Genomic DNA, 27,945 nt, shown 5'->3' with positions numbered 1-27,945 from the left:
AGGAATCAAAGTAGAGCCAAGGTTCAAGGCCCTTCCCTAAAAAAGGAAAGGGGAGAGGACATTTCCTGTCTTATGGTTTCGAGATGCTCATCCTCACATCTTTCCTCCCTGGGAAGAATACAATAAAGAGGAACAATGGGCACATAGACAGGAAAGAGATACATTCTGAATAACCCATGCAGGACCACCCTGTATGGGTCACATCAACATAATACAAGTGCGACCTTACCTGGTGCAATTGATATATTCTAGAAAAGTTGTAAGTTATACGTTAAACACCTTTTTAAAAAAAATAATTTAAGCCATGCAGTAGTTAAGTGGTCCTCTGTGATTATAGTGATTACTTCATACATGCCAGATTTTTCCAGTGGCCTCATATGTTTCAGTAAATATGGCCACAATTCCTATGATGAATCGTTTGTAGTCAAATCTCTTTTTTAAGATGATGATTTTATTTTTTTATTGAGGTACGACTGACATGTGACATTGTATTAGTTTTAAGTACACAACATAATGATTTGATATAGGTATATATTGCAAAATGATCACCACAATAAGTTAACATTACCACCACAGTTAGTTTTTTCTCATGATGAGAACTTTTAAAATCTATTCTCCTTGCAACTTTCAAAAATATTTACAAGGCAATATTATTAACTATAGTCACCATGATATACGTTACAGTCCGAGAACTTATCAGTCTTATAACTGGAAGTTTATACCTTTTGACCATCTTCATTCATTTTTCCCTGTTCCCCAGCCCTCACCTCTGTTCTCTGTTTCTAGTGAGTTCATTTTTGGGGAGGATGCACATATAAGTGAGATCATATAGTATTTGTCTTTCTCTATCTGACTTATTCCACTTAGCGTAATGCCATCTGACTATCAAAAATTGTAGGATTTCTTTCTTTTGATGGATTACTGAGTAATACTGCATTGTGTTCTGTGCATGCGTGTATATGTTTACTGAAATATAGTGATTTTATTTCCTTCAGATATATGCCCAAGAGTGGACTTGCTAGATCATATGGCAGCTCTATTTTGAAGTTTTTGAGGAACCTCCATATTGTTTTCCACAGTGACTAGGCCAATTTACGTTGCTGTCAGCAGCGCATGAGGGTTCCCCTCACATCCTCACCAGTACTTACTGTTGTCTTTTGACAACAGCCATTTTCATAGGTATGAGGTAATATCTCCCTATGGTTTTGATTTGCATTTCTTTAATGAGTCAAATCTTTTTATGGGCTAAATCTGCCCATACATCTAGGTGAGCTTATACAAACATATTTTCATATAACTGCCAATCCACTGTTTTGCCATCCTTAGATTGAGCAGGCAATAGGTAGAAGGAAACAATTCATTTAGTCAATATTTTAGGGGTATCTACAATGTGTCAGACACTATATTAGGCACACAAAAAAAATGGACAAGAGTAAAAGTCTGAAAAGGGTACTAAAGAGTCATTTATGCCTGTTTAGAAGCTGTAGAAGTTCTACAAAAGGAAAAGAAGACAATCTCAGCTCTGGATTATCCGTTGGTAACTCATAATATGTATAGTGCAAAATTCTCAGAATTTACTGAGAAGAACTGTTCAGGCTTATAAGCAAAACCCTTTGAATAACTTAGGAAAATGGAATATTTCAATAGATGGTTACAACTTTCAGATTACTTTGACTTGCAGTACCCATTATGGAACCTTGCTCTACATCAGTCAGACAAAAAGTCTGCTTTAGAAAATGATGGACAATATATTTGATTAGGAAATAAAATTGTCTAGAAATTAAAATTCTGATGCTTAATTTAGTCTATATTTTATGAACATTTCCTTTGGGAGCTTTTTTTAGATACTCACACATTAGTAAGTAGAAGCCGAAAAAGGAGATTATTAAATAGCTCTTTTGGCATGGCTTGGAGAGGACTATAGAAAGATTGCTGACAATTTATGCAGTCAGCTGGAAAAAAATCACTGCCATGGTAGCTGGATGTAGTGTGCAGATTGTTTTTTTTCATGAAAGAACATATGTCCCTTGTTACTGTCATAATTGATATAAGAAAAGTAACATGAGAAAAGTCAGAAAACTAAGTTGATAGTTGTAAAGATGACAATGTATTCACTCACAATTGTATAGGGACATACTATATAGAGAGACAATTCCCTCTAAGGCATTTTTAGTTCCATTTTTTAAAAAAATCAAGAGTTCTATATTCTACCAGTATTTGTCACCCCTGCAAAACAGGGGCCAGCTTATTTTAATCATACTTTGTTGATTCAGTTAATGAAAAGGCATCCACCATGTCAACTGCAGATACTCAAATCCCTTGTGTTAAATGACTGGCCTCATCCTTAGTAGAGCATATCAGTACAGTTTATCCAAGGAATAGACAGTAACTGTTCTTGAAACTGTTCTTGCTTGGAAAAGGTAGCATCATGAAGCATTGCCTATGAATTGTCAACATTATCAGATTTAAAACTCAATAACAATTGTAATTTTATACCATCAAAAACCAGCTTTAGATTTCGCTACCCTCCCCCCCCCCCCGCCTCCCCCAGGAAACAAAAACTGATTTATTGCTGGCCAGAAGTCCCAGTTCACCAGAAACATGGTCCAGACAGAAATGATTAATGTTTCCCTCCAAATTAATTTCAAGCTGTCTAACTTAGCTATTTCCATTTTCCCCTAAGTAAACACCAGATCTGAATTTTCTATTAGAAACAGCAATAACCCAACCTTGCTTTAGGATATGCTATTTCCTCTCCAATCTACATATGCCATGCTTTAACTTCCCAGATATTTCACTCTCTATAAAGGACCTGGCCTCTTTAGTAGTCACTCACTCAATACAAAACACAGCATTGAGAACAAGAGAGCGATTCCCTTGAGCCATTTGATCTCAATAATCTTAACCTGTGTGCACATGAGGTAAGCTGCATCATTCTAGAATGGATCAAAGTCAGGCTTTCCCAGAGAGATCCGTTGATTCAAATAATTAAGAGGGTGAATTCATAGAACAAGAATTGGAAATGAATGAAAATAAGGAACGAGGCAAATTTGGAGAGCCTCATTTGTCATGATATCTTGTTTTCCATACATCCATTTCAGTACACATCTGCACTGACGCACGATGCAATACTGGTCATAGCAGAAGCTTTCCGCTACTTGAGGAGGCAGCGAGTGGACGTGTCCCGGAGAGGCAGTGCTGGAGACTGCTTAGCAAACCCTGCTGTGCCCTGGAGTCAAGGAATTGATATTGAGCGAGCTCTGAAAATGGTAATGCCCACAATGGGTAATTGGGGTGGGAGTACCTTAAGTAAAAGTGAAAGTCTTTGAGTTGTGTCCAACTCTTTGCAACCCTATGGACTATAGCCCACCAGGCTCCTCTTCCTTGGAATTCTCCAGGCCATGGAGTGGGTTGCCAGTCCCTTCTCCAGGGGATCTTCCCAACCCAGGGATTGAACCCAGGTCTCCTGCATTGCAGGTGGATTCTTTACCATCTGGGCCACCAGGGAAGCTGGGGGTACCTTGTAAAGACCCAAAAGGCCCTCAATCCTGAGAAAAGACACCCTAAAAGGAAGAGGATCAGAGTCTATAGACTGTTCAAAGTGTACATAAAGATAAGCATCTATATTTATTCATCAAAATCTAGGCCTCTAAAACTAGAAGCTTCTTCCTTGAAGCTTAAGAAATGGTATCAGTAAATTTAGGGCAAATGAATGTTTCATTCTGTACTATGGTGTGGAGAGTAAATCAAGCTCAATATCCTTGAAAGTTGTGGATTGAACATGAAAATGGCTTTCCAAAAACTCAGACTTTCCAGAAAATGATATTACTTAGGGGGACTGGGGTATTCTCTAGGAAGCTCCTAACTTCAAGGTAGACACTACTGGCATCCTGACTTATCAGCCAATTATTATCCTGGATGGACTGTCGAATAGAGCCAGTGTGATAGTGTTTCTATTGTCAAAAAGAACCTGTAATACTATATTCTACAAGGTGAGAGGCAGGAATATGATCCCTTTTTACGCCTACTTAAGAGACTTTTCCCCAATGCCTTAGAGAAAAATCCTAAAGAAAAGTACAAGGAATCAATGGCTAGACAGTCAAATAGGTCATTTGTTTTTAGTAGTTACTGGGTGGGAGAGCATTTCAGGCTTTGAGCAGATTCCATTATTCACACTAGGAGGAGCATCACCCATTCAGTGCAGCTTTCCAAGCAAAAGATCTTTCCTGAATATTTTGCGTTCTGCTACATATGCCTGCTTTCATTAAAATGAGCCTTCAGCAGTACAAGACTCTCTTATTTCTCCTTCTTTAATTATCCTGATGTTTGGAGTATCCAAATCAACAAAGAGATCAACAATGATAAGAGAATTCTGTGCACAACCCAGCAACGAAGAGCCTGTAATGGCCTCATAACATATATCATTTTGTGTAGTTGGCTCTCTTACTGCTGCCTTCAATTTGCCAAGTTGGAAGCATTCAATCAAAAAGGGTTAGTAGCCCCTGTGTGTCTCTCCAAGAAAGAGATATGACTCATTCTCCCATCATGCAGATTTTTATGTCATTATGTCAGTTCCCTAACAAATGCCCTGAGTGTAGTTTTATGGAGGTAGCACTGCACAATTTTTGAAGAGCAGTTAATTAAATTCAACCTTCATAGCTGTTACAAGATTTGTATTGTCAGGTGAAACATAATGATGAGTGAAATATAAAACTCCCTTGGAGTGAATCAAAAGGAGTTTTCATCAACAAAAACCTCAAGGGGCAAGTGCCAGCATCTCCAGTTGACTCCCCATTCATGACACAAATGACTCTCTTCCCCCAATACAAAACTAGCTACCAGAGTGAAGGATGAAAAATGAATTTGGCAAGACAAAAATTAGATTGATCATATTATGGCACAAATTGTTTCTGGATGTCTGACTCACTGATAAAGCTCAAGCTGTAAGCCAGGTAAGTAACCTTCCTCCCCAAGCCCTCATGATCAGACACTCAATAGGAAGGATGTTTTTCCTCTTTCTATAGGCCAGCCTATGGCTTCAGAGGGGCTGGAGAGTATCAGCTTCTTCCCAAAGTACCTGTTACCTTGTGACAAATGATTGGTTTTCAGAGGACTACTAGAGAGGATGGCCTAAAGCACTAAAGACTTGATCGTACTAAAAGAAATTCCATTTTATTTAAGTTAATTAAAAGTGAGAATGCATGATGTAAAAGCATCCCTCATTGTGACTAGCACATAGTTGTTACTCAATCAATCATTCTCTTCCTTCAAAGAAATCTGGCAAACAAAATCATTGCCTGATAGAGGCTCCGAAGGGGCCTGTTTTAATGAATAAATAATCACACCATTCATTTAACAAATATTTACTGAGTACCAACGACTATGTATCAGGCTCCAAGTTAGTATGCAAACATGAAATAATATGAGGAAACTCATATTTAAATTGCTAATATGTAAAGAAGTGAAAACCTGTTTTGAAAACCTTACAGCCACTTGCAGATCGGGTAATGATTATCCTTACAGTCTACCAACAGTGCAAAGATTAGCCTCAGCATGATCTACTGAAATATGTCACAATTCTAAGTCATTGAAAATTGTCCACTGGTTCAGTAAGCATTTATTGAACCTCTGCTTTATCCCAGTCTCTGGATTCGTTGCCAAGAACACAGAAAAAGAATGCCTTTCCATCTTTAGATGCTCCCAGTCTAGCAGGGGAGGCGGAAATACATAGATGATTTAAATGTTATGGTGAAGTTCCACATGGAGTGCTAAGGGAACCCAGAGGAGAAGCACCTAATATAGCCTGAGGTGCAGGGTGGAGAGGATTGGGAAACTGTCACTGACATTCATATCCTTAAAAATAGACTTCTCTCAGAGTGGTAGTCCAATTCGACTTGTGCTCACCAAAAGTTCTAATCAGTCTAGGCTGTTGTCCAGTTTGCAGATCATGCTCAGATAGGCTGAATCTTTAGAAGTATACAATTCTTAATGAGACTGGAAGCCTTTGCTATTTTCAGCAATGAAGGATTTCCTTAATACGTTCCTCTGCCAGTGTCTCTACCCTACCTATCTCCTCTCCCAGAGTTCAATGCTCAAAATAGAGTGTAAAGAACCCTTCATGCATCACAGACCCATCCCTCATGCATACATCAGACCCATCCCTCAACAAAGAATCTTTTCTTTAACTGGAAGCATGATGTCACCTTCTCTGCAAGCCTAAGCTGACAGTAGTGCTTAGGTTTGTTGGGTCAGTAGGACAATCGTCTTGTCTTCAGGAAGTCACATGGGGGCATTTCTCCTTCAACAGATATTCCATGGTCTCCTATAGGTGGTGAACAAGGCCCCTCCCTTTAAAAGGATGCTCACTACTATTTGCCGTCAATTTTCTCTTCTGCCGCACAAGCCTATTACTACTTCTGACCTGCTTAACAAACAGCTTGTCATTTTGCTACAAGTGATGAAAAAGTATTCCATCCTTTCATCGTGGGAGAATAAGACAGATTCTTTTTCTCTGAAGCAAATTCCTTGACCCATACTCACCAGATGAGTAATTCAAGTGGGTAACAATAATGCCATATTTAGAAAAGGTCTTTCATCCAGTGTCCTTGAACTGTAAAAAATAGGTAAGGAAATATCTCCACCCATTAGAGGTAGCCTCTTATTAGTTCATAATATGGGACCCAGACCAAGGAAAAATCATGCTATCCACGCCTCTGTATTTGGCATCCCAACCAGATATTCAGGCTATTCCAGCACCTCTGTTTTCTGTAGCATTCAATACTCCTGATTCCCTTAACTTAACAAATTTCCATCAGTCTACAGATTATCCCTCCATGACCTAGCTCTCCATACCTGTCTGTAGCTAGGAATAGGTTAAATAAGAGGAAAAACTCAGGCCTGTTACTCTGGTAGCTGGCAAATGTGCAAACCTCTCAAGAATTAGAAACAAAACTCATTTTGATTAATAATAATTATTATTATTAATAGAGCTAACATGTATTGCAATGCTCAGCACATGCCAGACACTGATCTAAACATGACATATGGATAGCTCATTCAACCTCCCAACAATTCAGTGGGATAGGTAACATGAGGCTTTCCCATTTTACAGATTAGTACACTGAAGTTCAAAAGCATTAAGGAACATCCCCAAGGTCATACAGTTAGTAAGTGATGAAGTTATGGTATGAATCCAGGAGCTTCAGAGCCGTGTGACTGAAATCAGTTTATGTTCAGACACCGAGAATACTAAGATAAGACAGTCACAGTCCCCAAGGAACTCACAGTCCAGAGGGACACATTATCCTAGTTAAGAATACTCTTTGGGATACTCTTTTCAGAAAAGACTGATGGTAGAAATTTCAAGTCCTTGAAAAAGTAGTAGCAGGGCCCTTACTGTATCATATAAGAAACTGCTTGTCAAAAGAAAAAATTCAGTATCATATATTAACACATATATGTGGAATCAAGAAAAATGATTTGGATATCTTATTTGTGAAGCAGAAATAAAGACACAGATGTAGAGAACAAATATATGGAGACCAAGGGGGAAAGGGGTGATGGTGGGGTGAATTAGGAGACTGGGATTGACATATATATACTATTGATACTATGTATAAAATAGATACCAAATGAGAACCTACTGTATGGCAGGGACCTCTACTCAACAATCTGTGGTGAGCTATATGGGAAGGAAATGCAGAGAGAGGGGATATATGTGGATAACTGACTCACTTCGCTGTACAGCAGAAACTTACACAACATTGTAAGGCAACTATACTCTAATAAAAAAGAAACTGCCTGTTACACCACTAAGAGTTTCATTAAAAGCCATACTTACAAAATATTGGGGGAGAAAATGAAGATCTGTGCAGACTTGATCTGGTGGATATAGCTCATTGGCTCAAGATAAATGTTCTCTAATATTCCAAGATCTGTCCATAGACCTCATTGCAAAGAACTTAGAAGGCAATATTGTGGTGCTATTCAAAATTTTTACATTTTCCCCTTTCTACCAGGTCCAAGTACAAGGAATGACTGGAAACATACAATTTGACACTTATGGACGGAGGACAAATTATACCATCGATGTGTATGAAATGAAAGTCACTGGCTCTCGGAAGGTAAGTAACCCAAACAGATATCCCAGTGAAAATTTTCCCAGCAGGAAAATACGTGTTAGGAAACACACCCAGAGCAAATTCCCACACATCCTATTTGCCTTTCCATTCAGTGAATAGTGCAGCTACAATGCAGAGCTGTCTTCTAATCAAAGTGTTCCATCTACACATTGTAAAAGGACTATTTCTCTCTGAGGCTGGTTCTTTAAAAGTGATTGACTCAAGAGTTATTCACAGCTTCCTACAATACAGGAAGGAATTACAAATTTTTTAGCATGTTATTTAAACCAGGGGTCCCCAACGTCCAGGATCTCATGTCTGATGATCGGAGGGGGAGCTGATGTAATAATAATAGAAATAAAGTGCAGAATAAATGCAATGCACTCGAATCATCCCTAAACCATCCCCCCTCCGCCTGCTCCATGGAAAAATTGTCTTTCATGAAACCAGTCTCTGGTACCAAAAAGGTTGGGGGCAGCTACTTTAAACAGAAGCTGCCAAGATACACATGATTTTAGCAAAATAATTAGAAAGTAGGTAATCTCTCCATTTTGCCAGCTCACCTACCAAAAGGACCCTGGACAAAGTACCTTTCTCTACAGCGAAATTTCATAACCACTTTGCTTCTGTCATACTAATAGTCACAAGGTGGGAATTTAGTAGTCACTTGATAAAACCTTAGAATATAAAATATCTTGTACCACTTCTACAGGATACTCCGCTGGTGGTTTCTCACCCCACCCCATCCCCCACACTCCAGATTTCCTTCAGTCCTAAGGAAAGGATTCTTCTTCTATCTGAGTTTAAAGAATCAAAAAGCCTGATCATTCTCCAGTCGGCTAACTTACTTTACCAAATATCAGTAAAAGCAAAGCAGGGATGGGAAGCCCCAGGATGAAGGAACTAGCACACTTGTGTGTGTGTCAGTGTTGTGGTTCTGGTAGGGTGTGGCAAGACAAAGGGAGAGAGGACCTCAATCCTTGGAAAGCTCGAGCAACTAAAAAAACCTTTCATTCCACAAGAGCACTTGAATTTCAGGCAGCACTTTTTGAGTGAAAAATAGGCAACCAGGTCAAATGTCTGCTCTTTGCAGGCTGGCTACTGGAATGAGTACGAAAGGTTTGTGCCTTTCTCGGATCAGCAGATCAGCAATGACAGTGCATCTGCAGAGAACCGGACCATAGTCGTCACTACCATTCTGGTAAGTATAGAGAACTAGGCGGGCTTTCTGTACAGCAAGACTTCTGTTTTCTGAAAAGCAGTATTCAGCCAGGAGGAAAGACCTCAAGTTCAAACAGTGGAAACTTTCAACATGTCAACTTAGGAACCTTTTGAAATATCTTGCCATGATGAAGAAAGAATGTCATTGTTAAAAAGACAAAGAATAGGGAATTTGCAACAGTCTTAGATGTCATTATCCTCTTAAACAAGGGCTTCCTAGGGGGCTCAGTGGTAAAGAATCTGCCTGCCAATGCAGGGCACTCGAGTTTGATTCCTGGGTTGGGAAGATCCCCTGGAGAAGGAAATGGCAACCCACTCCAGTATTCTTTCCTGGGAAATCCGATGGACAGAGGAACCTGGTGGGCTACAGTCCATAGAGTCGCAAAGAGTCAGATATAACTTAGCAACTAAACAATAATAATCCTTTCAAACACCCTATACCACGGACTGATGCTTCATCTAGGCCTGAAATGGAATACTTCATTGTAGGGGAGACAAAAGGAAAGAATAGTTCAGAGCTCTAGTATTAGCCTTGTCACTAACCTGAGTTTAACGGTACCAATCGCAACTTCTCTGAGCCCCAAGTTGTATTATTTTTTAACTTGTGGAATAGGCATAATAATAGCCTCCTATTCATGTCATAAGATGTTTCAAGGCAATATTCACCATGTAAAGCTTTTCTGAAAAACTTAAAGCACTACTGAGATATGAAATATTTTCATTTATTTTGAAATGTTTTTCTAAAAATGTTTCATTTCTGAATGAAGTACAAACCCAGATTAAAAATGACTATTCCACTAGGTCTGAAATTGTGATTAACTGAATGGAGATTCAGCTAAAGTTTACCTTTCATTTAAACATACAAATCAAATACTCACTTTGGGCTAGGTACTGTACTAGGCCCTGAGGATATAAAAATGAATGAGCTACAGACCCTGGCCTCATAAAGATCACAGTGCTTCCCTAGGGCTTACCAGAGCTGGCTGCAGTTCTGACATGGTAAATCCCAAGAAATCAAAGACAATTCACCTTCATGTAACTGTGGGAAATACCTCTATCCAATTTGACCAAATCAAAGACTCTCTAGGTGGAAACTAATTCTTCTCTCAAACCCTCAAAAAGAACTTAAATCCTTCTCTACTTCTTTAAATCATTGATTAAGGACTCCAAGGAATATGTGCCCCCATGAACAGTCGATCGAGGCTCTTCTGCTTATTAAGCAAACATTTTTAAAAGCTCTCTTAACACGCCAAACCTCAATAGCCACAGGGAAACAAAACTTCATTATTACATTTATTATCTCTTAGAAAAATGTATAGCAGTAACCTATTGATCTTTCTTCTGGTCCCAAAGGAATCACCATATGTAATGTATAAGAAGAACCATGAGCAACTTGAAGGAAATGAGCGATATGAAGGCTATTGTGTAGATTTAGCCTATGAAATAGCCAAACATGTAAGGATCAAATACAAATTGTCCATTGTCGGTGACGGGAAATACGGTGCAAGGGATCCAGAGACTAAGATATGGAATGGCATGGTTGGGGAACTCGTCTATGGGGTAAGTTTTTTCCACTTTGGTTTCATTTACTTCTATGAGTTCCAACTAACCAAGATAGATGAAACTTAATTTTTAAGTACAATGCTTATCCAATTGTATCATCTTCATATGGCCTGTACACAAAACATTTCATTCTACAGTTGAATTCTGTAAAGGTAGCTTGTCAATAGCATCCTTTGGGCGACAGGTTTATTTTACTAAAAGGAAAGAGGAATTTGGGAACTTTATTTGGCAATATTAAGTACTGCCTTCCCTCTACTGAAAATCTGTTCCTTGTGTGTTTCCTGTATCAGGCAGCAGACTCACCACCTACTTAGTTGCCTAAACAAGCAGATCATCTTTCCTCATTACTCCCCTCATATCCAGCCAGTCACCATGTCCTTTCTTTTCTACTCTTCTGGCTCTCAAATCCAGATACACTTCCCAGTCCCATCATCATCATCTTAGTTATGGTTCTTACGATTTGACAGTCTTTACTTGACTTGCCTGTCTCTGCTCTTACCCTGGCCAATCAAATCAGCATTATTGTGACTTCTCACTTTAGAAATCAGGAGAAAATTCAAATTCTTTAGCATGGCAAAGAAGGCACTTTGTCTTCTGGCCCCCACCTACCTCTCTGGCTTCATCTGGTCCTCTTCCTCCTTCACACTCAATCTTCCAGCTATAGCAAACTATGCATTGTTCCCTGAAGGCAGGCCTGGGAGTACCTTCACCTCTCTTCAGCTGGCTACTGCCACCTCCAGTTCTTCAGAATTCAGAGATGTCAACTCTTTCAGGAAGCCTTCCCTAATCCCACTTACCCATCTGCAGTATTGTTAGCTGCCCCTGCTTTTCGCTTCTTTATAGTACTGGGCTTCCCAGGTGACGCTAGTGGTAAAGAACCAGCCTGCTAATGCAGGAGACAGTAGAGACAGGAGTTTGATTCCTGGGTTGGGAAGATCCCCTGGAGGAGGGCATGGCAACCCACTCCAGTATTCTTGCCTGGAGAATCCCATAGATGGAGGAACCTGGCAGGCTATACAGTCCATAGGGTCACAAAGAGTCAGACACGACCGAAGCGACTTAGAACACGTAGAACATTTTAATCTGTATTATGAGCTCAGCTGTCCCAACTAGACTATGAACTCCTTGAAGACAGAAGCTATATCTGGTTCATTTCAATATCCCATGGCCTGACACACAATGGAAGTCCAATGAATATGTTATGAATGAATTCATGAATGAACAAAATGGCTCTGGCAAGGGCTTGCCCATGGGTGAAGTACAGAAGAATTATACTATTAGGGCTTTTTAAAGGAGGTGCAGTATTACTTTCAGAGTTTCTCAGGGGCTTAACTTGAAAAGGTCTCTGATTGGGAATGACAGATCTTGGGCCACGCATTGAGGCACATGCAAGCCAGTGAAACTGGGCATAAGAACCACCCACTGGATGACCTAGTCACTAGAAAACTAAGCCAAGTGCTGCCAGAGGTTTAGTTCTAATAGACAATTATTACTTGCAATGACCAGTCCCTGTCTAGACAACAGGTTAGGGGAAGCAGAGGAATTTCAGGGGTAGACATTTGAGAAGAATCTGGCAAGAAGCAAATGTCCAAGTGAGCTATTGAACTGAGGTTTAGGATAAGGACTCCAGCACTAGAGACAGAAATCAGCAACAATAATAAGGTGTAGCTCTCCAATTGGAAGATAGTACTGGGGTCACTAAATAAGTTTTTGGAACCGGTCCTCAGGAACAAGCACAAAGGCGGAAGCTCATTTCTAAAAATAAGGGCCCGAAAAGGGAATTAAGGCTTAAAATGAGATTGGACCTCAAGCAACAAAACTAGGGCACCATCCTCCAGTCAGACTAGCTGCAAGGCAATTTGAACCTTAGCCCCCCGCCCCCCAAGCTGGGAGGACTGGAGCCAATTGTCTCTGGTCTTGGATCCAGGCTGGTCCTGGGAACTGGGGCAGGGCCGAACTGCAGATAAGAAGCAAGTGAATCCAGTTATGAGAAAGAAGAACTTCTAAGGCCTACGAGGAAGCCCAGAGCACTCATTAGGCTTCCTGAAGACCCTGAGAAGGAAGCCCTGAACCATCTCTTCTTACTTTACAAGTTGTTGATCATGTCTTCTGTTTCTCATTTGCCCTCATCTGTCCAACACTCAGGCTTCAAGAGGAACTGTCTTGCTCACACCTCTCCCCTGCTCCTTAGCACATTACCTGGTACTTAAGAGATGCTCAGTTTGTGCTTTAATGAATCACTGCCTGGCATGTAATAATGCCCAGTCAGTATTCACTAAATGGAGTTCATGGTGAGAGGTAAACCTATAACGGTTTTATTATTATTATCAGCTACCATTTGTTGCATATTTACTGACCACCAAACACTGTGCCAAATGCTTTACAAGCATTATGTAACTTAACCCTCAAAATATTATTGACATCATTCTATAGATGAAACAAATTGAAGCCAAGACCAAACAGCTTGTACTGACACAGTGATTTGAACCAAGGTCTCTGACTATGAAGTTTGTGTTAAGCATCACCCTCTACTGCCTAACAGTCAACATATTGCAGACTCATCCCATCCTAAAACATAGTTGAAAGGTATTGCAAAGGCCCTTGGTTCCTTAGCCATTCTCAGGCGGGGAGAGTGTTTGGCCACAGAAGCCTGGCAAGGAATTTAGAGTCTGTTTCTACTAGGGCAGAGTAACTGGCATGGACTCTACCAGCCCATCAGGGCTCAATTGCCAGACCTCTCTACTGTCTCAATAGAAAGCCTGTCCTGCACTGTAAATAGCTCAGTGCTCTCCTGGCATTGTACAGGACGTTTAACACAGCGATGTGGAGCAAGGCTGATTTCCTCACATTGTTCAAAGACCAGTTTTTCCCGTGCATTTTGGTTTCTCCTCAGACACGTACTCTCTACTGCACTCATTTAATCTCCACATTCTCTTCCTCTTTCCAATTTATGTATGTGTGAGTGAGGAAGCTTGAGAATTAGTGAGTCCCTTATTGGTTTAGTAATTCAGGAACCAGCTCTCGACTGCTGACTAGGCAAAAATTCTCCTGGAGGAGCCTACCCATTTTTTTTTTCATCTGGTGCTCTCTACTCAAGATAAAAGCAAGAGCCAGGGAAGGCTCTTAAGAAATGTCTTCCTCCATCCCCTAACCTAGAACAAGTGTCTGGTGCTTCCTGGGATTGTAACACAAGGTGATTCCCAGAACTGACTGCTCACCAACCTGTATGAGTGGACTGCCAAGTTCCACTTTCCTCTAAGGCGTGTGGCTGTGAAAAATGGATGTTCTTTTCGTGCTTAGAGTGAGAGCTGTCAGTGAGAGAGGGTGACCTAAGCTGAGTATGTCTTCCCCTTCATTTAGAAGTTTTCATCTTTCAGCCTTGAGAAGTTTACAACTTCTTGATCAATGATAGGAATGGAGAAAGGTGAAAACACGCACTCATTTCTGGCAGGCCTTGTCTCTTACAGTTTGTAAGTGGCTTAAGAAAAAGAATGACAGACACATACACACCCCTCCTCGGTAACTTCCCTAAGTGCTTAATAAGCAAAAGGATGGAGGACGTGGAAGTATTCCTTGAAATAACACAAAACTACACAGATAGACACTGCTTTATCATTAGGGCATTTTCTCCTAGACTTTTAGTATGTACAAGCAGATCAGAGTAGGAAAAAAATGAAGAAAGGCAAAATGAAAAAAAGCTTTGCAAAGGAGATTTCAGTATCTGCCACGAAGTCTCAAGAAAGAGTCAAAATGAATTAAACTTGTTAAGAAAGAGGCCAATCAGCCTCTTTTCGGATGAATCTTAAATGGTTTTTTTCCCACTGTAAAGAAAATCAAGTCAAGGTTGATGTTTGGGCCACCCTGTATCGCTAAGAAGGCTATTTTTGAAACAAGCGTCAGTAGGACACAATGTGCCCCATTATATAAGCTCTTCAGAACATTATGGACTTGAAACTCTCCTCCTGCTTTTAGAAGTTTTGATTTTGAGCTGGATGTCTGTAACATCACCACATGACAATTGTCCCCAGCTCAATTGTGGCCTATAGACCACAGGTTTGCATGGCTCCCAAATATCATGTGTTGCTAGCAGGGCTCTTAGATATCCTTTAGCCTACTTTCTCATTCATTTTATACAGAAATGTGAACACCAGCCAGGACTGAACTTTACAACTGCCCATTGGATAAACCAGGAAACCAAGGCCTGATATAGGACAGGAATAGTAGGGATTGTGATAAGGTCACAAAACCTCACAGCATGGCAGAGCTTAGACTATAACTCAGGTTTCATGACTCGCAGTCCAGTGCTCTGTCCACTGACTCCTATTGGCTCAGTTTACTAAGGGTGTCTGCTTACAGCAAGATAATCCCACCTGCCTTCAAGGGGCTTAGAATCTAGTTGGATTATGAGCTTTTCCATCTGAGATACTCATCCTGTTTATCTGTAGCCATCAGGATAATGATAAACAGGATGAGTATCTCAGATGGAAAAGCTCATAATCCAACTAGATTGTAAGCCCCTTGAAAGCAGGTGGGATTATCTTCCACCAGGATAATGTGGAGAAGGCAATGGCACCCCACTCCAGTACTCTTGCCTGGAAAATCCCATGGATGGAGGAGCCTGGAAGGCTGCAGTCCATGGGGTTGCTGAGGGTCGGACATGACTGAGCAACTTCACTTTCACTTTTCACTTTCATTCACTGGAGAAGGAAATGGCAACCCACTCCAGTGTTCTTGCCTGGAGAATCCCAGGGACTGGGGAGCCTGGTGGGCTGCCATCTATGGGGTCGCACAGCATCAGACCAGGATAATGTAATATACACCTCTATTTATCTCTTGAAATATTTGAAAACCCAGGTAGGCAGCTGAGGGTTTCTGCCCTTTGAGAGGAGACATGCTCTAATACAAAAAAGAGAGTCAGAACAAGAGCTGGAAGGAAATTGAGGTCCTAACTGACAAAATGATACATCCCAGTGGGCAGCTGCCATATTCCTTATGTTCCCAGCACTTAAAAACTAAGGAAAGGAAAGGCCAGACAAAATATTGCTCATATTGGCACCTCTGGTTTACAAGAGAGCAGAAAGAGCTTGGGGATGGAGATGGAGTGGAGGACAGGTGATTCCAGGTCACTTCCCCTGAATATTATCAGACTCCTTCACCCTCCCAGGATGAATGGCAATTTTATAGATGCTGTTCACACTGACATTTCTCTCCCTAGAAGAAATTATCTCTGAGGTTGTCACTATCCTAAGATAGATTCATTTTCCATTAAGAAAGACAGAAAGTCAATCTGTCCTTCCAGCTAAAAGGCAGAAAAGCAAGGATGAAGTAACAGATGCCAAATATTCTCTTCTATTCTTCAGGTGATTACACCAGGCTTTGGCAGGAGGGCTGATGGTTTGATCAAAGCACCTCTCTCCTTCAAATGAGGCCTGTGAACTCGAGGAAGGAGCACTAATGATGCATGGAAGTCTGCCCTTCTGCGCAGGCGGGGTGGGGAACTATTTCCAACCAAATTTAGTCTCACATGGCCTTTACCCAGCTCCAGGGGCACTCCTTTATCTTCACTTTGTTTTTAACCCTCTGAGCTCCCCAAGGACAAGGAGCCCTAACCAAGAGATCCAGACTGGGACATCTGTTCTGGATAAAGAAACGAGGAGATCCTGTTGTGACCCTGCTTGTTGTTGCAGAGATTTAAATAGACCTCATCCTTTTCTCCAGATCCCAACAACTGCAGACAGTAAATATCCCATAGAGTACAGTCAATAAAGCTGTTTCAGTCCTGGCCCCCAACAGGCAGCAATTATATTCCTATTGTCTAGCTTGATTCTGTCCCCCTCCTTTCTCTGACACATTTAAACTTTCCAAACAACCTGTCTGCCAAAGGCTACTAGAACCTTATGGCTGATACAGGGATGAGGGGCCAGGTCACGTCTGCCTCTTCTCTCAGTAATGTATAATATCTTATACACTATATGCCAATGCATTGCCTACCCTCCACCTCTCATCTCACTCCCCTCCTTGCTTTCAGCAAATGCTTTAAAAGCTGACAAGCTCCTGCTTATGCGTAGTCTCCAGGTGTGTCACAAGTTTGTATCAGATCTTTGGATGATTAAGCTATAACATAAGCCTTTCAGTTCAAAAAAAATGTTTTAAATAACATTTAAACCAAGTGTCATTTCTGTCTTCAACCTGTTAGACTCTTAAATGCATCACCTGCCATATGCATATGAGTTTGTTGGGTTTTAAGTTTTATGAAATTTATGACTTTGGCAACCCACCTATGAAAAGGATTATAAATCCCCTCAAGCTAAATCCCCTCCAATAATGCAGTTGCTGTGGGTTTGCCACTGGTGAGTAAAAAAAAAAACAAACCTAATTTGGTGTGTTTACTGAGCCCACACAGCTACTCTTAAGCCGCTTGATTAAAATCCTTTAAGTAGCCAAGACACAAGCAAACTCTCACTCTGAGCCCTTTCCATTGGCTGGTTTTGGTCCATCAGCCGGAGCTCTCTCACACCACCTACTTACCCACCCGCTGCTGCTGCTGCTAAGTCACTTCAGTCGTGTCCGACTCTGTGCGACCCCAGAGATGGCAGCCCACCAGGCTCCCCCGTCCCTGAGATTCTCCAGGCAAGAACACTGGAGTGGGTTGCCATTTCCTTCTCCAACTTACCCACCTAGGTTTCTGAAAATGGCCTGCTGACTGCCATTACTAGCACAGGCAGAGGCTTGAGGACAAAAGGATCCTGACTGATTCAGGACACCCCAAGTGAGGTATTGGAGTGGCCAAAAAGTCTGTACTTTTGTAAGTTCTTACGGGAAACCTGAACTTTTTTGGCCAACTCAATGCTTCTCTACTGTGTCCAAATTTCAAGGGCGCCCTAGCCCCATGGAGAATTCTTAACTCTCTCCCAGTCACCGCTGGCTTTCCTAAGGAACAGAGACCAGGAAAAGAATGCTATTTGGAGAGTTGCCTTTTTCACTTTATCATTCATGATAGCCTCCTAAATCTTTAAGTTGCCTTGAAAATGGCCTTGCCACTTATGTGCATGTCCCAGGAGAGCTGAATGGATCTTTTCTGACACTAGTTGGTTACCTGCTTCTCCCCATTTCCTGTAATCACCATGTTGATTGTTCCAGAGTCATGCCAAGCAGGCTTGGAGCTCTGAAACAAGCAGCCATCACAAGAGTCTTTTCATATGGACTAAGGGAGACAGGGGTCAAGGGTTTCTCTGGGGCTGGCCATGAGCTGATATGATGGTCCTGCTGCTAAGTTGTTCTCACCAAGCATACAAGACATGGGAGGGTTTGCTGGGTCTCCCCCCAAGTAGGTTGTCCTGAGGCTTGATCAGCAGCTCCCTTCTCCTCTACTGGTTAAGCTTTCTTCCACATACTTTGCTTGCCCTTTGTCTATTACTATTTCTGCCCGTAAGGTCTTTTCCTTTAATATTTATTTATTTACTTTTTGGCTGTGTTGGGTCTTAGTTGTGGCATGCAGGATCTTCACTGTGGTGCATGGGCTTCTCTCCAGAGCAGGTGGCCTCAGTAGTCACATCACATGGGCTTAGCTGCCCCTTCACATTTGAGATCTTACTCCCCTGACCAGAAATCTAACCCATGTCCCCTGCATTAGAAGGCTGATTCTTAACCACTGGACCACTAGGGAAGTCCCTGTATAGGTCTTTTTAAGGTTCAGCATGGTTAATCCTCAGTTTGAAGCCACATCGTCCACATCAGTGAGACTTAACTGAGCACAGATTTAATACTGTTCTTTGTTGAAGAAGCATCCTCAAAAAACAAACAAACTCTGCTACCTCTGAAAAGGCTCCTTGCTGCTGCTGCTGCTGCTGCTAAGTCGCTTAAGTCATGTCCAACTCTGTGCTATCCCACAGACGGCAGCCCACCAGGCTCCCCCATCCCTGGGATTCTCCAGGCAAGAACACTGGAGTGGGTTGCCATTTCCCTCTCCAATGCATGAAAGTGAAAAGTGAAAGTGAAGTCACCAAGTTGTGTCCAACTGTCATCGACCCCATGGACTGCAGCCTACCAGGCTCCTCCGTCCATGGGATTTTCCAGGCAAGAGTACTGGAGTGGGGTGCCATTGCCTTCTCCGGGAAAGGCTCCTTAGAAAGAAACAATTCAGCAAAGGTAGAAAAGCCAGGCTGAAGAGAAAAGGCAAGTGCCTGAGGGATGCAGTTTCTTCCTGTGGTCTCATGTGACTTCAAAAGTGTGTATGTGTTTCCTCAGTCATGTCTGACTCTTTGAGACCACATGGACTATAGTGCGCCAGGCTCCTGTCTCTGTCTATGGGATTTCCCAGGCAAGAATACTGGAGTGGGTTGCCACATCTTTCTCCAGGGGATCTTCCCCACCAAGGGATCAAACCCATGTCAACTTCAAAAGTACTTCAAACTAAAAATGACTTTCTTTGGGAATCTGTTCTTTCTGCTGCACATTCCTAGGAGCCAGACAAGAAGTCCCACTTTATCTAACCTCATCTTATTGGCATTTAGCTGTGCTTATCATCTAGTGGGTGTTCCAGTTACTGACTTAGGTTTTGTTCTCTTAAAGGGTGACAAGATTCTCCAAATCCTTTCTTGACCTGCTTGAAAAACAACCCATTCCCCTAGTTTCAATCCAGAGTGATTTTCTCACAAAAATGTCCCTTAGTTCTTCCTTCCAAAACAAACAAACAAACAAAAAGGCCATTTCTCTTAGAACTACTCAGGATTTTGACTTTAAAGATCAAAAACTAGTTAAATGAAGTAATTAAATCAAATAAGACCAAATAGGATATGATACTAGTGAGGCATTTGCATGTTCTTAGCAGGAGGTAAAAATACATTGGCAGGAATAGAAGGTGGTTTTAGCTGTAAATTCTCTTGGCATGAGAAAGCTCTTTTCAAGCCAAAAATTCCCACTAGCTTTCTGGCCAATGCTATCCTCTTCAGTTGCTTTTGTTTCTACGACTGGTTTGGCCCCAGGCAGAAAGAGTGAAATAGATTAAAATCTGTGTTTGGCTCTCCTCCAGTTAGAAATGTGGAACTGGTGATTCAGGAGTTAGCTGCAATGAGGGACGAGTTGAAATCATGGCAATTATACTGAAAGAAGAAAGGGAAGAACAGAACCTTAAAAGAGTCTTGCTTATTCCACAAACCTTCATTAATTATCTCCCAAACCAGGACCTATGATAGACTCTGGGGGTACAAAGGTACACCTTGACTGAGAGAGCAGAACTAGGAAGAAAAGACAGAAAATGAATTTCAGAAAGGTAGGAGAAGAACTCATAGTCTTCAGTATCAGAGAGTCAAGAGGGTCAACAGTGCCGAAGGCCAGTGGTGTCATATGAATCATTTGCAGAAAGGTCTTTGAGTTTTGATTACCAAGTATATAGTTCAAGAAGCAATTTCACTAAATTGGAGGGCTGGGGGGCAGTAGAAGTTCAAGCACAGGTGTTTAATAAGGGAAACTGTGTTAAAATTAAGAGATAGTAAAGACGACTTTTTCAAGAAGTTTGGTGGCAATAAGGAGTGATGTCATACGGTTAAAAGGGAAGTAGGAGCAAAATAAGTGGGTTTTGTTTCCTTTTTTTTTTTTTTTTTGGTCAGTAAACAGAATTACCTGAGTATGAGGTCATCGTTAATAGGATCTGTCAATGGTTTTCAAATTACAGCAAGCAAGATCACCTGGAAGGCCACCTGAGGCCCCACCCAGGTCTCTTGTGTCATAAACATGCGGTGGGGCCTGAGAATTGTATATCTACCAAGTTCTCAGGTGACTCAGATGCGCTTAGTCAGGGAATCAAACATTGAAAACCACTGGAATAGATTGAGAAGGAAAAAAATAGTCAAAGAGAATAAACAGAGCTCAGTTTTAAGAGAGAGAAGAGTATGAGATGCAAGGAAGATGTTGATTAAATCTTAGAAAGAAAGTTTATTTCTTGTGTGACGGGGATGACAGAAGGAATGGAAAAAGATACAACAATAGGTCGAGGAGGAGAAGAAAGACAGAGGTGATAGAACTTGTATCAGATGGCTTCCATCTTCTCCGTAAAGGAAGAGGCAAGATCATCTACAGAGAGGGCAGGACTGGGAAGGATTAGGGACTGGGAAATGTGTGGAAGAAGCATCATTCACAGACTTAAAGAAGAATCACCATTACAGTGATAGATGATGGATTTCAGTTTAGACATGTTGAGTTTGAGGTGGTACTCGGCCGTCAAGATTAGTTTGGTCAGCAGGCTATTGGCTTTAGTAAATGCATACATTCTGCAGCAGGTTTTGTCTGTCTTGCTTACTGCTTCATCCCTAGCACCAGGAATAGTGCTTGGTACAGAATAGGCGCTCAGATGCACTGGAATGGACTCAAGAGTCATTGGCTGAGGTTGATTATTGTATGTAAATTAACATAGAATACAAATCTGCAAGTATCTCTGGAATTAGAATATTGTGGTGGTTAAAAGAGTGAGCTTTGGCATCTGAAGACCAGAGTTCAATCCAGCTTCTGAGTGCCTCACTTCCTCCTTCTCTAACATGGAAAGGATCTTGTACCAACCTCAAGGCTGCTACGAGAATTAAATATGCATAAGGGGCTTAGCACAGCACCTCACATAGAATAAGCACTGAACCCATGTTAGCTGGCTGTTTATTACTGACTTTCCCCTTCAATTAATTAAGGAGAGTTTCTTAATCAGTTTGAGTCACCATGTGTACATCACAGCAGTAAAACATCATTTTTTAAAGATACACCCTGTCTCAGATTTCATCCTTCATCCCCTAAGTGAAGTGAAATGAAGTCACTCAGTCGTGTCCAACTCTTTGTGACCCCGTGGACTGTAGCCCACCAGGCTCCTCCTCCATGGGATTCTCCAGGCAAGAATACTGGAGTGGGGTGCCATTGTCTTCTCAAGGGGATCTTCCCAACCCAGGGATCAAACTCAGGTCTCCCACATTGCAAGCAGATGCTTTAACCTCTGAGCCACCAGGGAAGCCTTAAGGTAGGGATATTAAGGCATAACTATTTAACATAGAAAAAATTATCATCAAAATTGGTGTTTTCACTTTATACCTGATATACCAGTCAAAGCCTTTTCTTAGTTAGAAGCATTTTTCTAACTATGCATTCTAAGGCCTGGATCCAGACTAAAACCTACTACTGACGTAAGGGAACTATGGTGAAAGACAAATAAGTGTAAAAGTTATTAGTGCCTGTTTTCATGGGACTAATATAAAACATCGTCTGCCTTTGCCTAAGCTAATTATGCAGTGTGCTCCTGACACATTTATTTTATTGCTCCAGTACATGTGAGTAGTACACTGATATTTATCACTAGAAATGATGACTTTCTCTATAAATTAATATGTATTCTAATAACTGCTCTGCCCGTGCAGAATTCTTTCGTGTTTGCATATTTCATAGTCAATAATCAACAGCTTATTTTTTATGCATCTACAATTTCTTTAGGATGTTTTGCAGTGATGAATACAAAAATAGGAGATTGAATTCCTGCCTTTAAAGGACAATGTTTTTATAGATATACTCTCAAACCAATAAGAATAATGGCAAACACTCAAGTATTAAACTGAGTACTATGGTCCTATGTGGCACCCCATGGTGAGGAGGGAGGCACATATAAAAAGCATAGACTATTATGCTTTTCCCACAAGAATTTCCAGTCAGGTGAGGGAGATAAGACATAAGAACATGAACATTAAAATAAGAATATAAAAATGAAACAGTGATACAGAACAGGGGAATACAAGTTGAGGTGAAAAGTAGCAAAAAAAATTTTAGGAAAAAAATGGAATCAGTTGTCCTAAGTCAATATGCCTCAGAGGACAAAGTGTCCTTTCCGTCAAGTATTTTAGGACCCACTGAATGCTGCTGCTGCTGCTAAGTCACTTCAATTGTGTCTGACTCTGTGAGACCCCATAGACGGCAGCCCACCAGGCTTCCCCGTCCCTGGGATTCTCCAGGCAAGAACACTGGAGTGGGTTGCCATTTCCTTCTCCAATGCAGGAAAGTGAAAAGGGAAAGTGAAGTCATTCAGTCGTGTCCGACTCTTAGCGACCCCATGGACTGCAGCCTACCAGGCTCCTCCGCCCATGGGATTTCCCAGGCAAGAGTACTGGAGTGGGGTGCCATTGCCTTCTCCAGCACTGAATGCTACTACTTGTCTAACCAAAGGATTAACAAATCAGTTGGTTGTGGTGACTTAATACTTTATATTTTTACCAAAGAGGTATATTAAGTGGCAAATGACTAATGGAAATATTGTCTCTAATGGTAAAAAAAAAAAATGTGTGTGTGTGTGTGTGTTTTTTTCCAGAGGGCTGATATAGCTGTCGCTCCACTCACTATAACGCTGGTCCGTGAAGAAGTCATAGATTTCTCAAAGCCATTTATGAGCCTGGGTATCTCCATCATGATAAAGAAGCCTCAGAAATCCAAGCCAGGCGTATTCTCATTTCTGGATCCCCTGGCTTATGAAATCTGGATGTGCATTGTCTTTGCTTACATTGGAGTCAGCGTAGTTCTTTTCCTCGTCAGCAGATTCAGCCCTTATGAATGGCACTTGGAAGACAACAATGAGGAACCTCGTGACCCACAGAGCCCTCCTGATCCTCCAAATGAATTTGGAATATTTAACAGTCTTTGGTTTTCCTTGGGTGCCTTTATGCAGCAAGGATGTGATATTTCTCCAAGGTTTGTTTCCATGCCATACCCAATGCCTCCTTGCATTTCATGGCCATGATCCATTCATGTACATCTGGTATTCATTCATCTCAAGTCCAGATTTCTTTAACATTCCATCCAATGACAAATTATCATCAAGCCATTTTGTTTGCTTCCATCCATGAGGTGTGTTATCACTGTCGCTTTGAATGTCTTTCATGCCTTTGTGTGGCATCATCTATTCATACATATTATAGCAAACATTTGAACTGTGGATAAAGGCAACATTGCCAGCTAATATTGATATTATTCAGAGAAAGCTAACTCTAAATCTTGAACAGATCAAACAAGCATGGTGTCCTTATTGAGCTAAAACATTTTCTCACTTGTCCAGAGATTGAATCTAGAAAAAATTTAAAAGAAGACAGAACTCTTCTTTAAAACTCTACCTTCCCCTTTCAGGGTCCTCCATTTTTCATTTTTTCTCTGACTGCCTAGAACTATTTCACTATAGTACCTTATCCAAGTTTAATCACTAAAACTATAAAATTTCTAAAAGAAAGCACAAGAGGAAGTCCGCATGACCCTGGATTGGACAAAGAATTTTCAGAACACAAAAAGCACAATCCACTGTAAGAACTGATAAACTGGACTTCATCAAAATTCAAAACTTTTTGTAATTCAAAAAACATTATTAAGAAAATGAAAAGACAAGCCACAGTGGGACAAAATGTTAGGAAATCACACATGTGATCAGATAAAGGGCTTTTATCCAGAATATAGAAAGATCTCTTGCAATTCAATGAAAAGATAAGCAACCTGAATATAAAAATGGATGAAAGATTTGAATAGACATTTTTCCAAAGAAGACATACAAATGGTTAATAATCTCATTCAAAGATGCTCACCATCATTAGTCAAAGGGGAAATGCAAATTAAAATCACAGTGAGACACCTCTATCTAGCCTCTAGAATGGCTATAATCAAAAAGACAGACAATACTAAGTGGTAACGAGGATGTGGAATGACTATAGCTCTCATCCATTAGTAGTGTGAATGCAAAATGCTACAACCAGACTGGAAAACGGTTTGGCAGTCTCTTATAATTAGACATATACTTAAAATCACACAGCAATTCCACTCTTATTTACCTAAAAGAAAACATATATCCACACAAAGACTTACACACAAATGTTCATAGGAACTTGATTTATTATAGCCAAAAAGTGGAAACCCAAATGTCCATCAACAGATGAATGGATAATCAAAATGGTATATCCATGCCACATTTGGAATGGGAAACTATTGAGAAACTAAAAGATAAAAAAAGACTGATACATGCTACTACATGAACTTAGAAAACATGATGCTAAATGAAAGAAGCCAGATGCAAAATGCCACATACCATATGAATCCATTTCTTAAATTCCATTTATTGACTATCCCATATTATATTATTTCATTTGTCCAGAATAGGCAAATCAATAGAAACAGGAATCACATTAATGATTTCTGGGGCCTTGGAGGGAGCAGAGAGGGATTAGAATGGGAGTCAGAATTAGGGTGAGGCAAATGAGGCTGAGTACAGCAAGCACAAGGGTCAGATCCAGTTTTTATTTTTAAATTTGCTATTTTTTCATTATGAATTTTTACATTAATTTTGATTTTTAAAAAATATTGCAGTAAAATGCTATTTATCTTGATTAATGAGATTTGGGCACTTCCTTCAATGTGTGGGGGGCAAATGCCTCACTTGCCTCACCCTAGTCCTATCCCTATGGAGATTAACCACAAATGGACTCAAGGGAACTTTTCAGAGTGATGGAAATGGCCCCAAACTGGATTGTGGCAATGGTTGCACAACTCTAAATTTACTAAATCCATTCACTGCACACTGACATTGGTGGATTTTGTGGTATGCATATTTTATCTCAGTGATGCTATTGAAGATATTGAATGTTAATGTCCTAGGCTTCACCCACTTAAAGTGTTGACTCACCTAAACAAATGTGGTGGTGGATTCATAATCAGAAAATATTATAAGCAAATGTAATATCTATATAATCAGAAAAAATGAGTTTTTTCTTAAGTAAAAAGTTTTAGCTTTGGTAAAATTGAACATGAATCCAAATACTGACCAGAGTCAATTACACAAACATCAGTTTGGTTCAGTTCAGTCACTCAGTTGTGTCCAACTCTTTGCGACCCCATGGACTGAAGCACACCAGGCCTCCCTGTCCATCACCAACTCCTGGAATTTACTCAAATTCATATCCATCGAGTCGGTGATGTCATCCAGCCATCTCATCCTCTGTCGTCCCCTTCTTCTCCTGCCTTCAATCTTTCCCAGCATCAGTGTCTTTTCAAATGAATCAGCTCTTCGCATCAGGTGGCCAAAGTATTGGAGTTTCAGCTTCAGCATCAGTCCTTCCAATGAATATTCAGGATTGATTTTCTTTAGGATAGACTGGTTGGATCGCCTTGCAGTCCAAGGGACTCTCAAGAGTCTTCTCCAACACCACAATTCAAAAGCATCAATTCTTCAGCCCTCAGCTTTCTTCATAGTCCAACTCTCATACCCATACATGACTACTGCAAAACCATAGCCTTTACTAGATGGACCTTTGTTGGCAATAGGGATCTTTATTTAAACTAGGACTCAGGAGGTCACTACCATGTTTTTATAGAGTACATCATTTTGAGATTATCCACTTGGAACACAAATAGATTATCCATTCGTTTTTAAATATTTATGCATATTGCCTTCATTTAAATGAAGTTTCACAGTATAAATCACTGGTGACCATCTTCAGCAGCTTTTTAATATAACATGTGTGGGTCAAGCCTCATTTGTCTAAGTCATTCTTTTTTGCCACCCTCCATCTGCTTGGTCAGGTTTTCCAAATTATTTCACTCCCTGTTCCTTTTGTGCTTAGAATGTGTGTCATTTTGTGATACCATCTGGGAGTTCATTCTTCTTTCTTGTCTGATTTTTTTTTTTAATGTTCACTTCAAGAGACAAGGGTTTCTGGATGATCCTGTAATTGAATGATTTTAACATGACTGGTAATCTGTGTTGAGGCAATGCTAAAGACTTATTAAGGTTGGAGATTTTATTGGCTTCTGTAAGTGAATTTTCAAAACTAAATTTGTGATTGCCCCACTGGAGTGCTGCATACTACTGTGCATATTCAAACCAGGTCCTTAAAAGGTCATTTGTTTTTAGAAGTATTTATGCATATTGCCTTATTAAGTAATAACTTAAAATGATGGCCTAAAAATGACAAGCTGGAAAGATTCTTTATTTTCATTTTTTTGTAGCAGAATTTTAGCTGTGGCTCTTCTGTGGCACTGAAATATATCAGGTACTTTTTTCAAGGTACAGATTTTATTATTCTGCACTAAACACTGTCCTATAGACCAATGGCTTTCAAAAGTTTTGAGCATGGCCTTTGGTCAGAAATAAATTTTCCAACACAATTTAGTACACATATATGTACATAACACATGTTTCACCAGACATTACCCTTACAGTGTGCCATGCATTCTGATATTCACGATTCTGTTTCTTTTTTTTTCCTGAATGCTGGTTTCAACTCAGCCTGGCAAAGTAACAAGTATTATCCTTACTGTGCTTTTGAGTAATAAATTATTACCTTTACAAACTCTAAATTTTCTACCATATGAGTACTCTCTCCTTCAATACTATCTTTTATGTCCTTCAAAAGAAATTATATCTTTAAATCTCTTGATAATATGTTATACTTGTTAGCATACTTATTACATTCAAGTAAGGAGGGAACATGTTTCTCCTTGTCTTGAGAATGCTACTGGTTATATATTTGTGCTTAACTGTATAGCAGCAAAGGTGCTTTTCTATTAACTGATTTAGAAATTCCCAATAATCACATAGTTGCACTCTAAGATTCGCGGTTGCCTTCAGCTGCGAATGCCAGCATGATACTTTATTTCTGTTCAGTGGCCATACCTGGAATGCAAACTTTCCAGCAAGCCCAGAATGTGAGCATGCATTGTACACTCTGGCTTTTATCAAAATTGAAGCAATTGAAGGCATTATAAGAGACCACATTTTAAAGTAGAATTATCAAATATCATAGCAGGAGGAAATCTCAGAGATAAATTAATCCAACTGCTTCTGTTTACTGAGGGCCCAGGAACAACAACCTTCTCTGAGTTCCCTCTGCATCTGGGCATTTTACCTGTATTATAATGTGAATTCTAATCCTCAAAACACTGCCACGAGGTGGACATTATACTTATTTTTCAGGTGCAGTGATGCTCAGGTGAAACAATTTGCCTAGCCCTGCAAATAATGACAAAGCCAATATTCAAACTCTAGTTCTAA

At 40.5% G+C, this 27,945-nt stretch overlaps 1 protein-coding gene across 4 annotated transcripts in view; it reads left to right on the top strand.

Moving 5' to 3' along the window:
* Nucleotides 1-27,945, top strand: part of GRIA3 (glutamate ionotropic receptor AMPA type subunit 3) — a 310,974-nt gene that overhangs the window by 215,299 nt on the left and 67,730 nt on the right. For all 4 annotated transcript variants that reach the window (XM_040265228.1, XM_040265226.1, XM_040265227.1 and 1 more), the window contains 5 exons: nt 3,102-3,269; nt 8,019-8,123; nt 9,214-9,321; nt 10,695-10,901; nt 23,233-23,609. In XM_040265228.1, the coding sequence (XP_040121162.1) occupies nt 3,102-3,269; nt 8,019-8,123; nt 9,214-9,321; nt 10,695-10,901; nt 23,233-23,609 (965 nt within the window). The remainder of the gene's footprint in view (nt 1-3,101; nt 3,270-8,018; nt 8,124-9,213; nt 9,322-10,694; nt 10,902-23,232; nt 23,610-27,945) is intronic.

This window comes from Oryx dammah, unplaced genomic scaffold, assembly GCF_014754425.2.
Source record: "Oryx dammah isolate SB20612 unplaced genomic scaffold, SCBI_Odam_1.1 HiC_scaffold_23, whole genome shotgun sequence".
NCBI lineage: Eukaryota > Metazoa > Chordata > Mammalia > Artiodactyla > Bovidae > Oryx > Oryx dammah.
The sequence above is the reverse complement of the archived record's forward strand: the minus strand, read 5'-3'. Positions and strand labels throughout refer to the sequence as shown.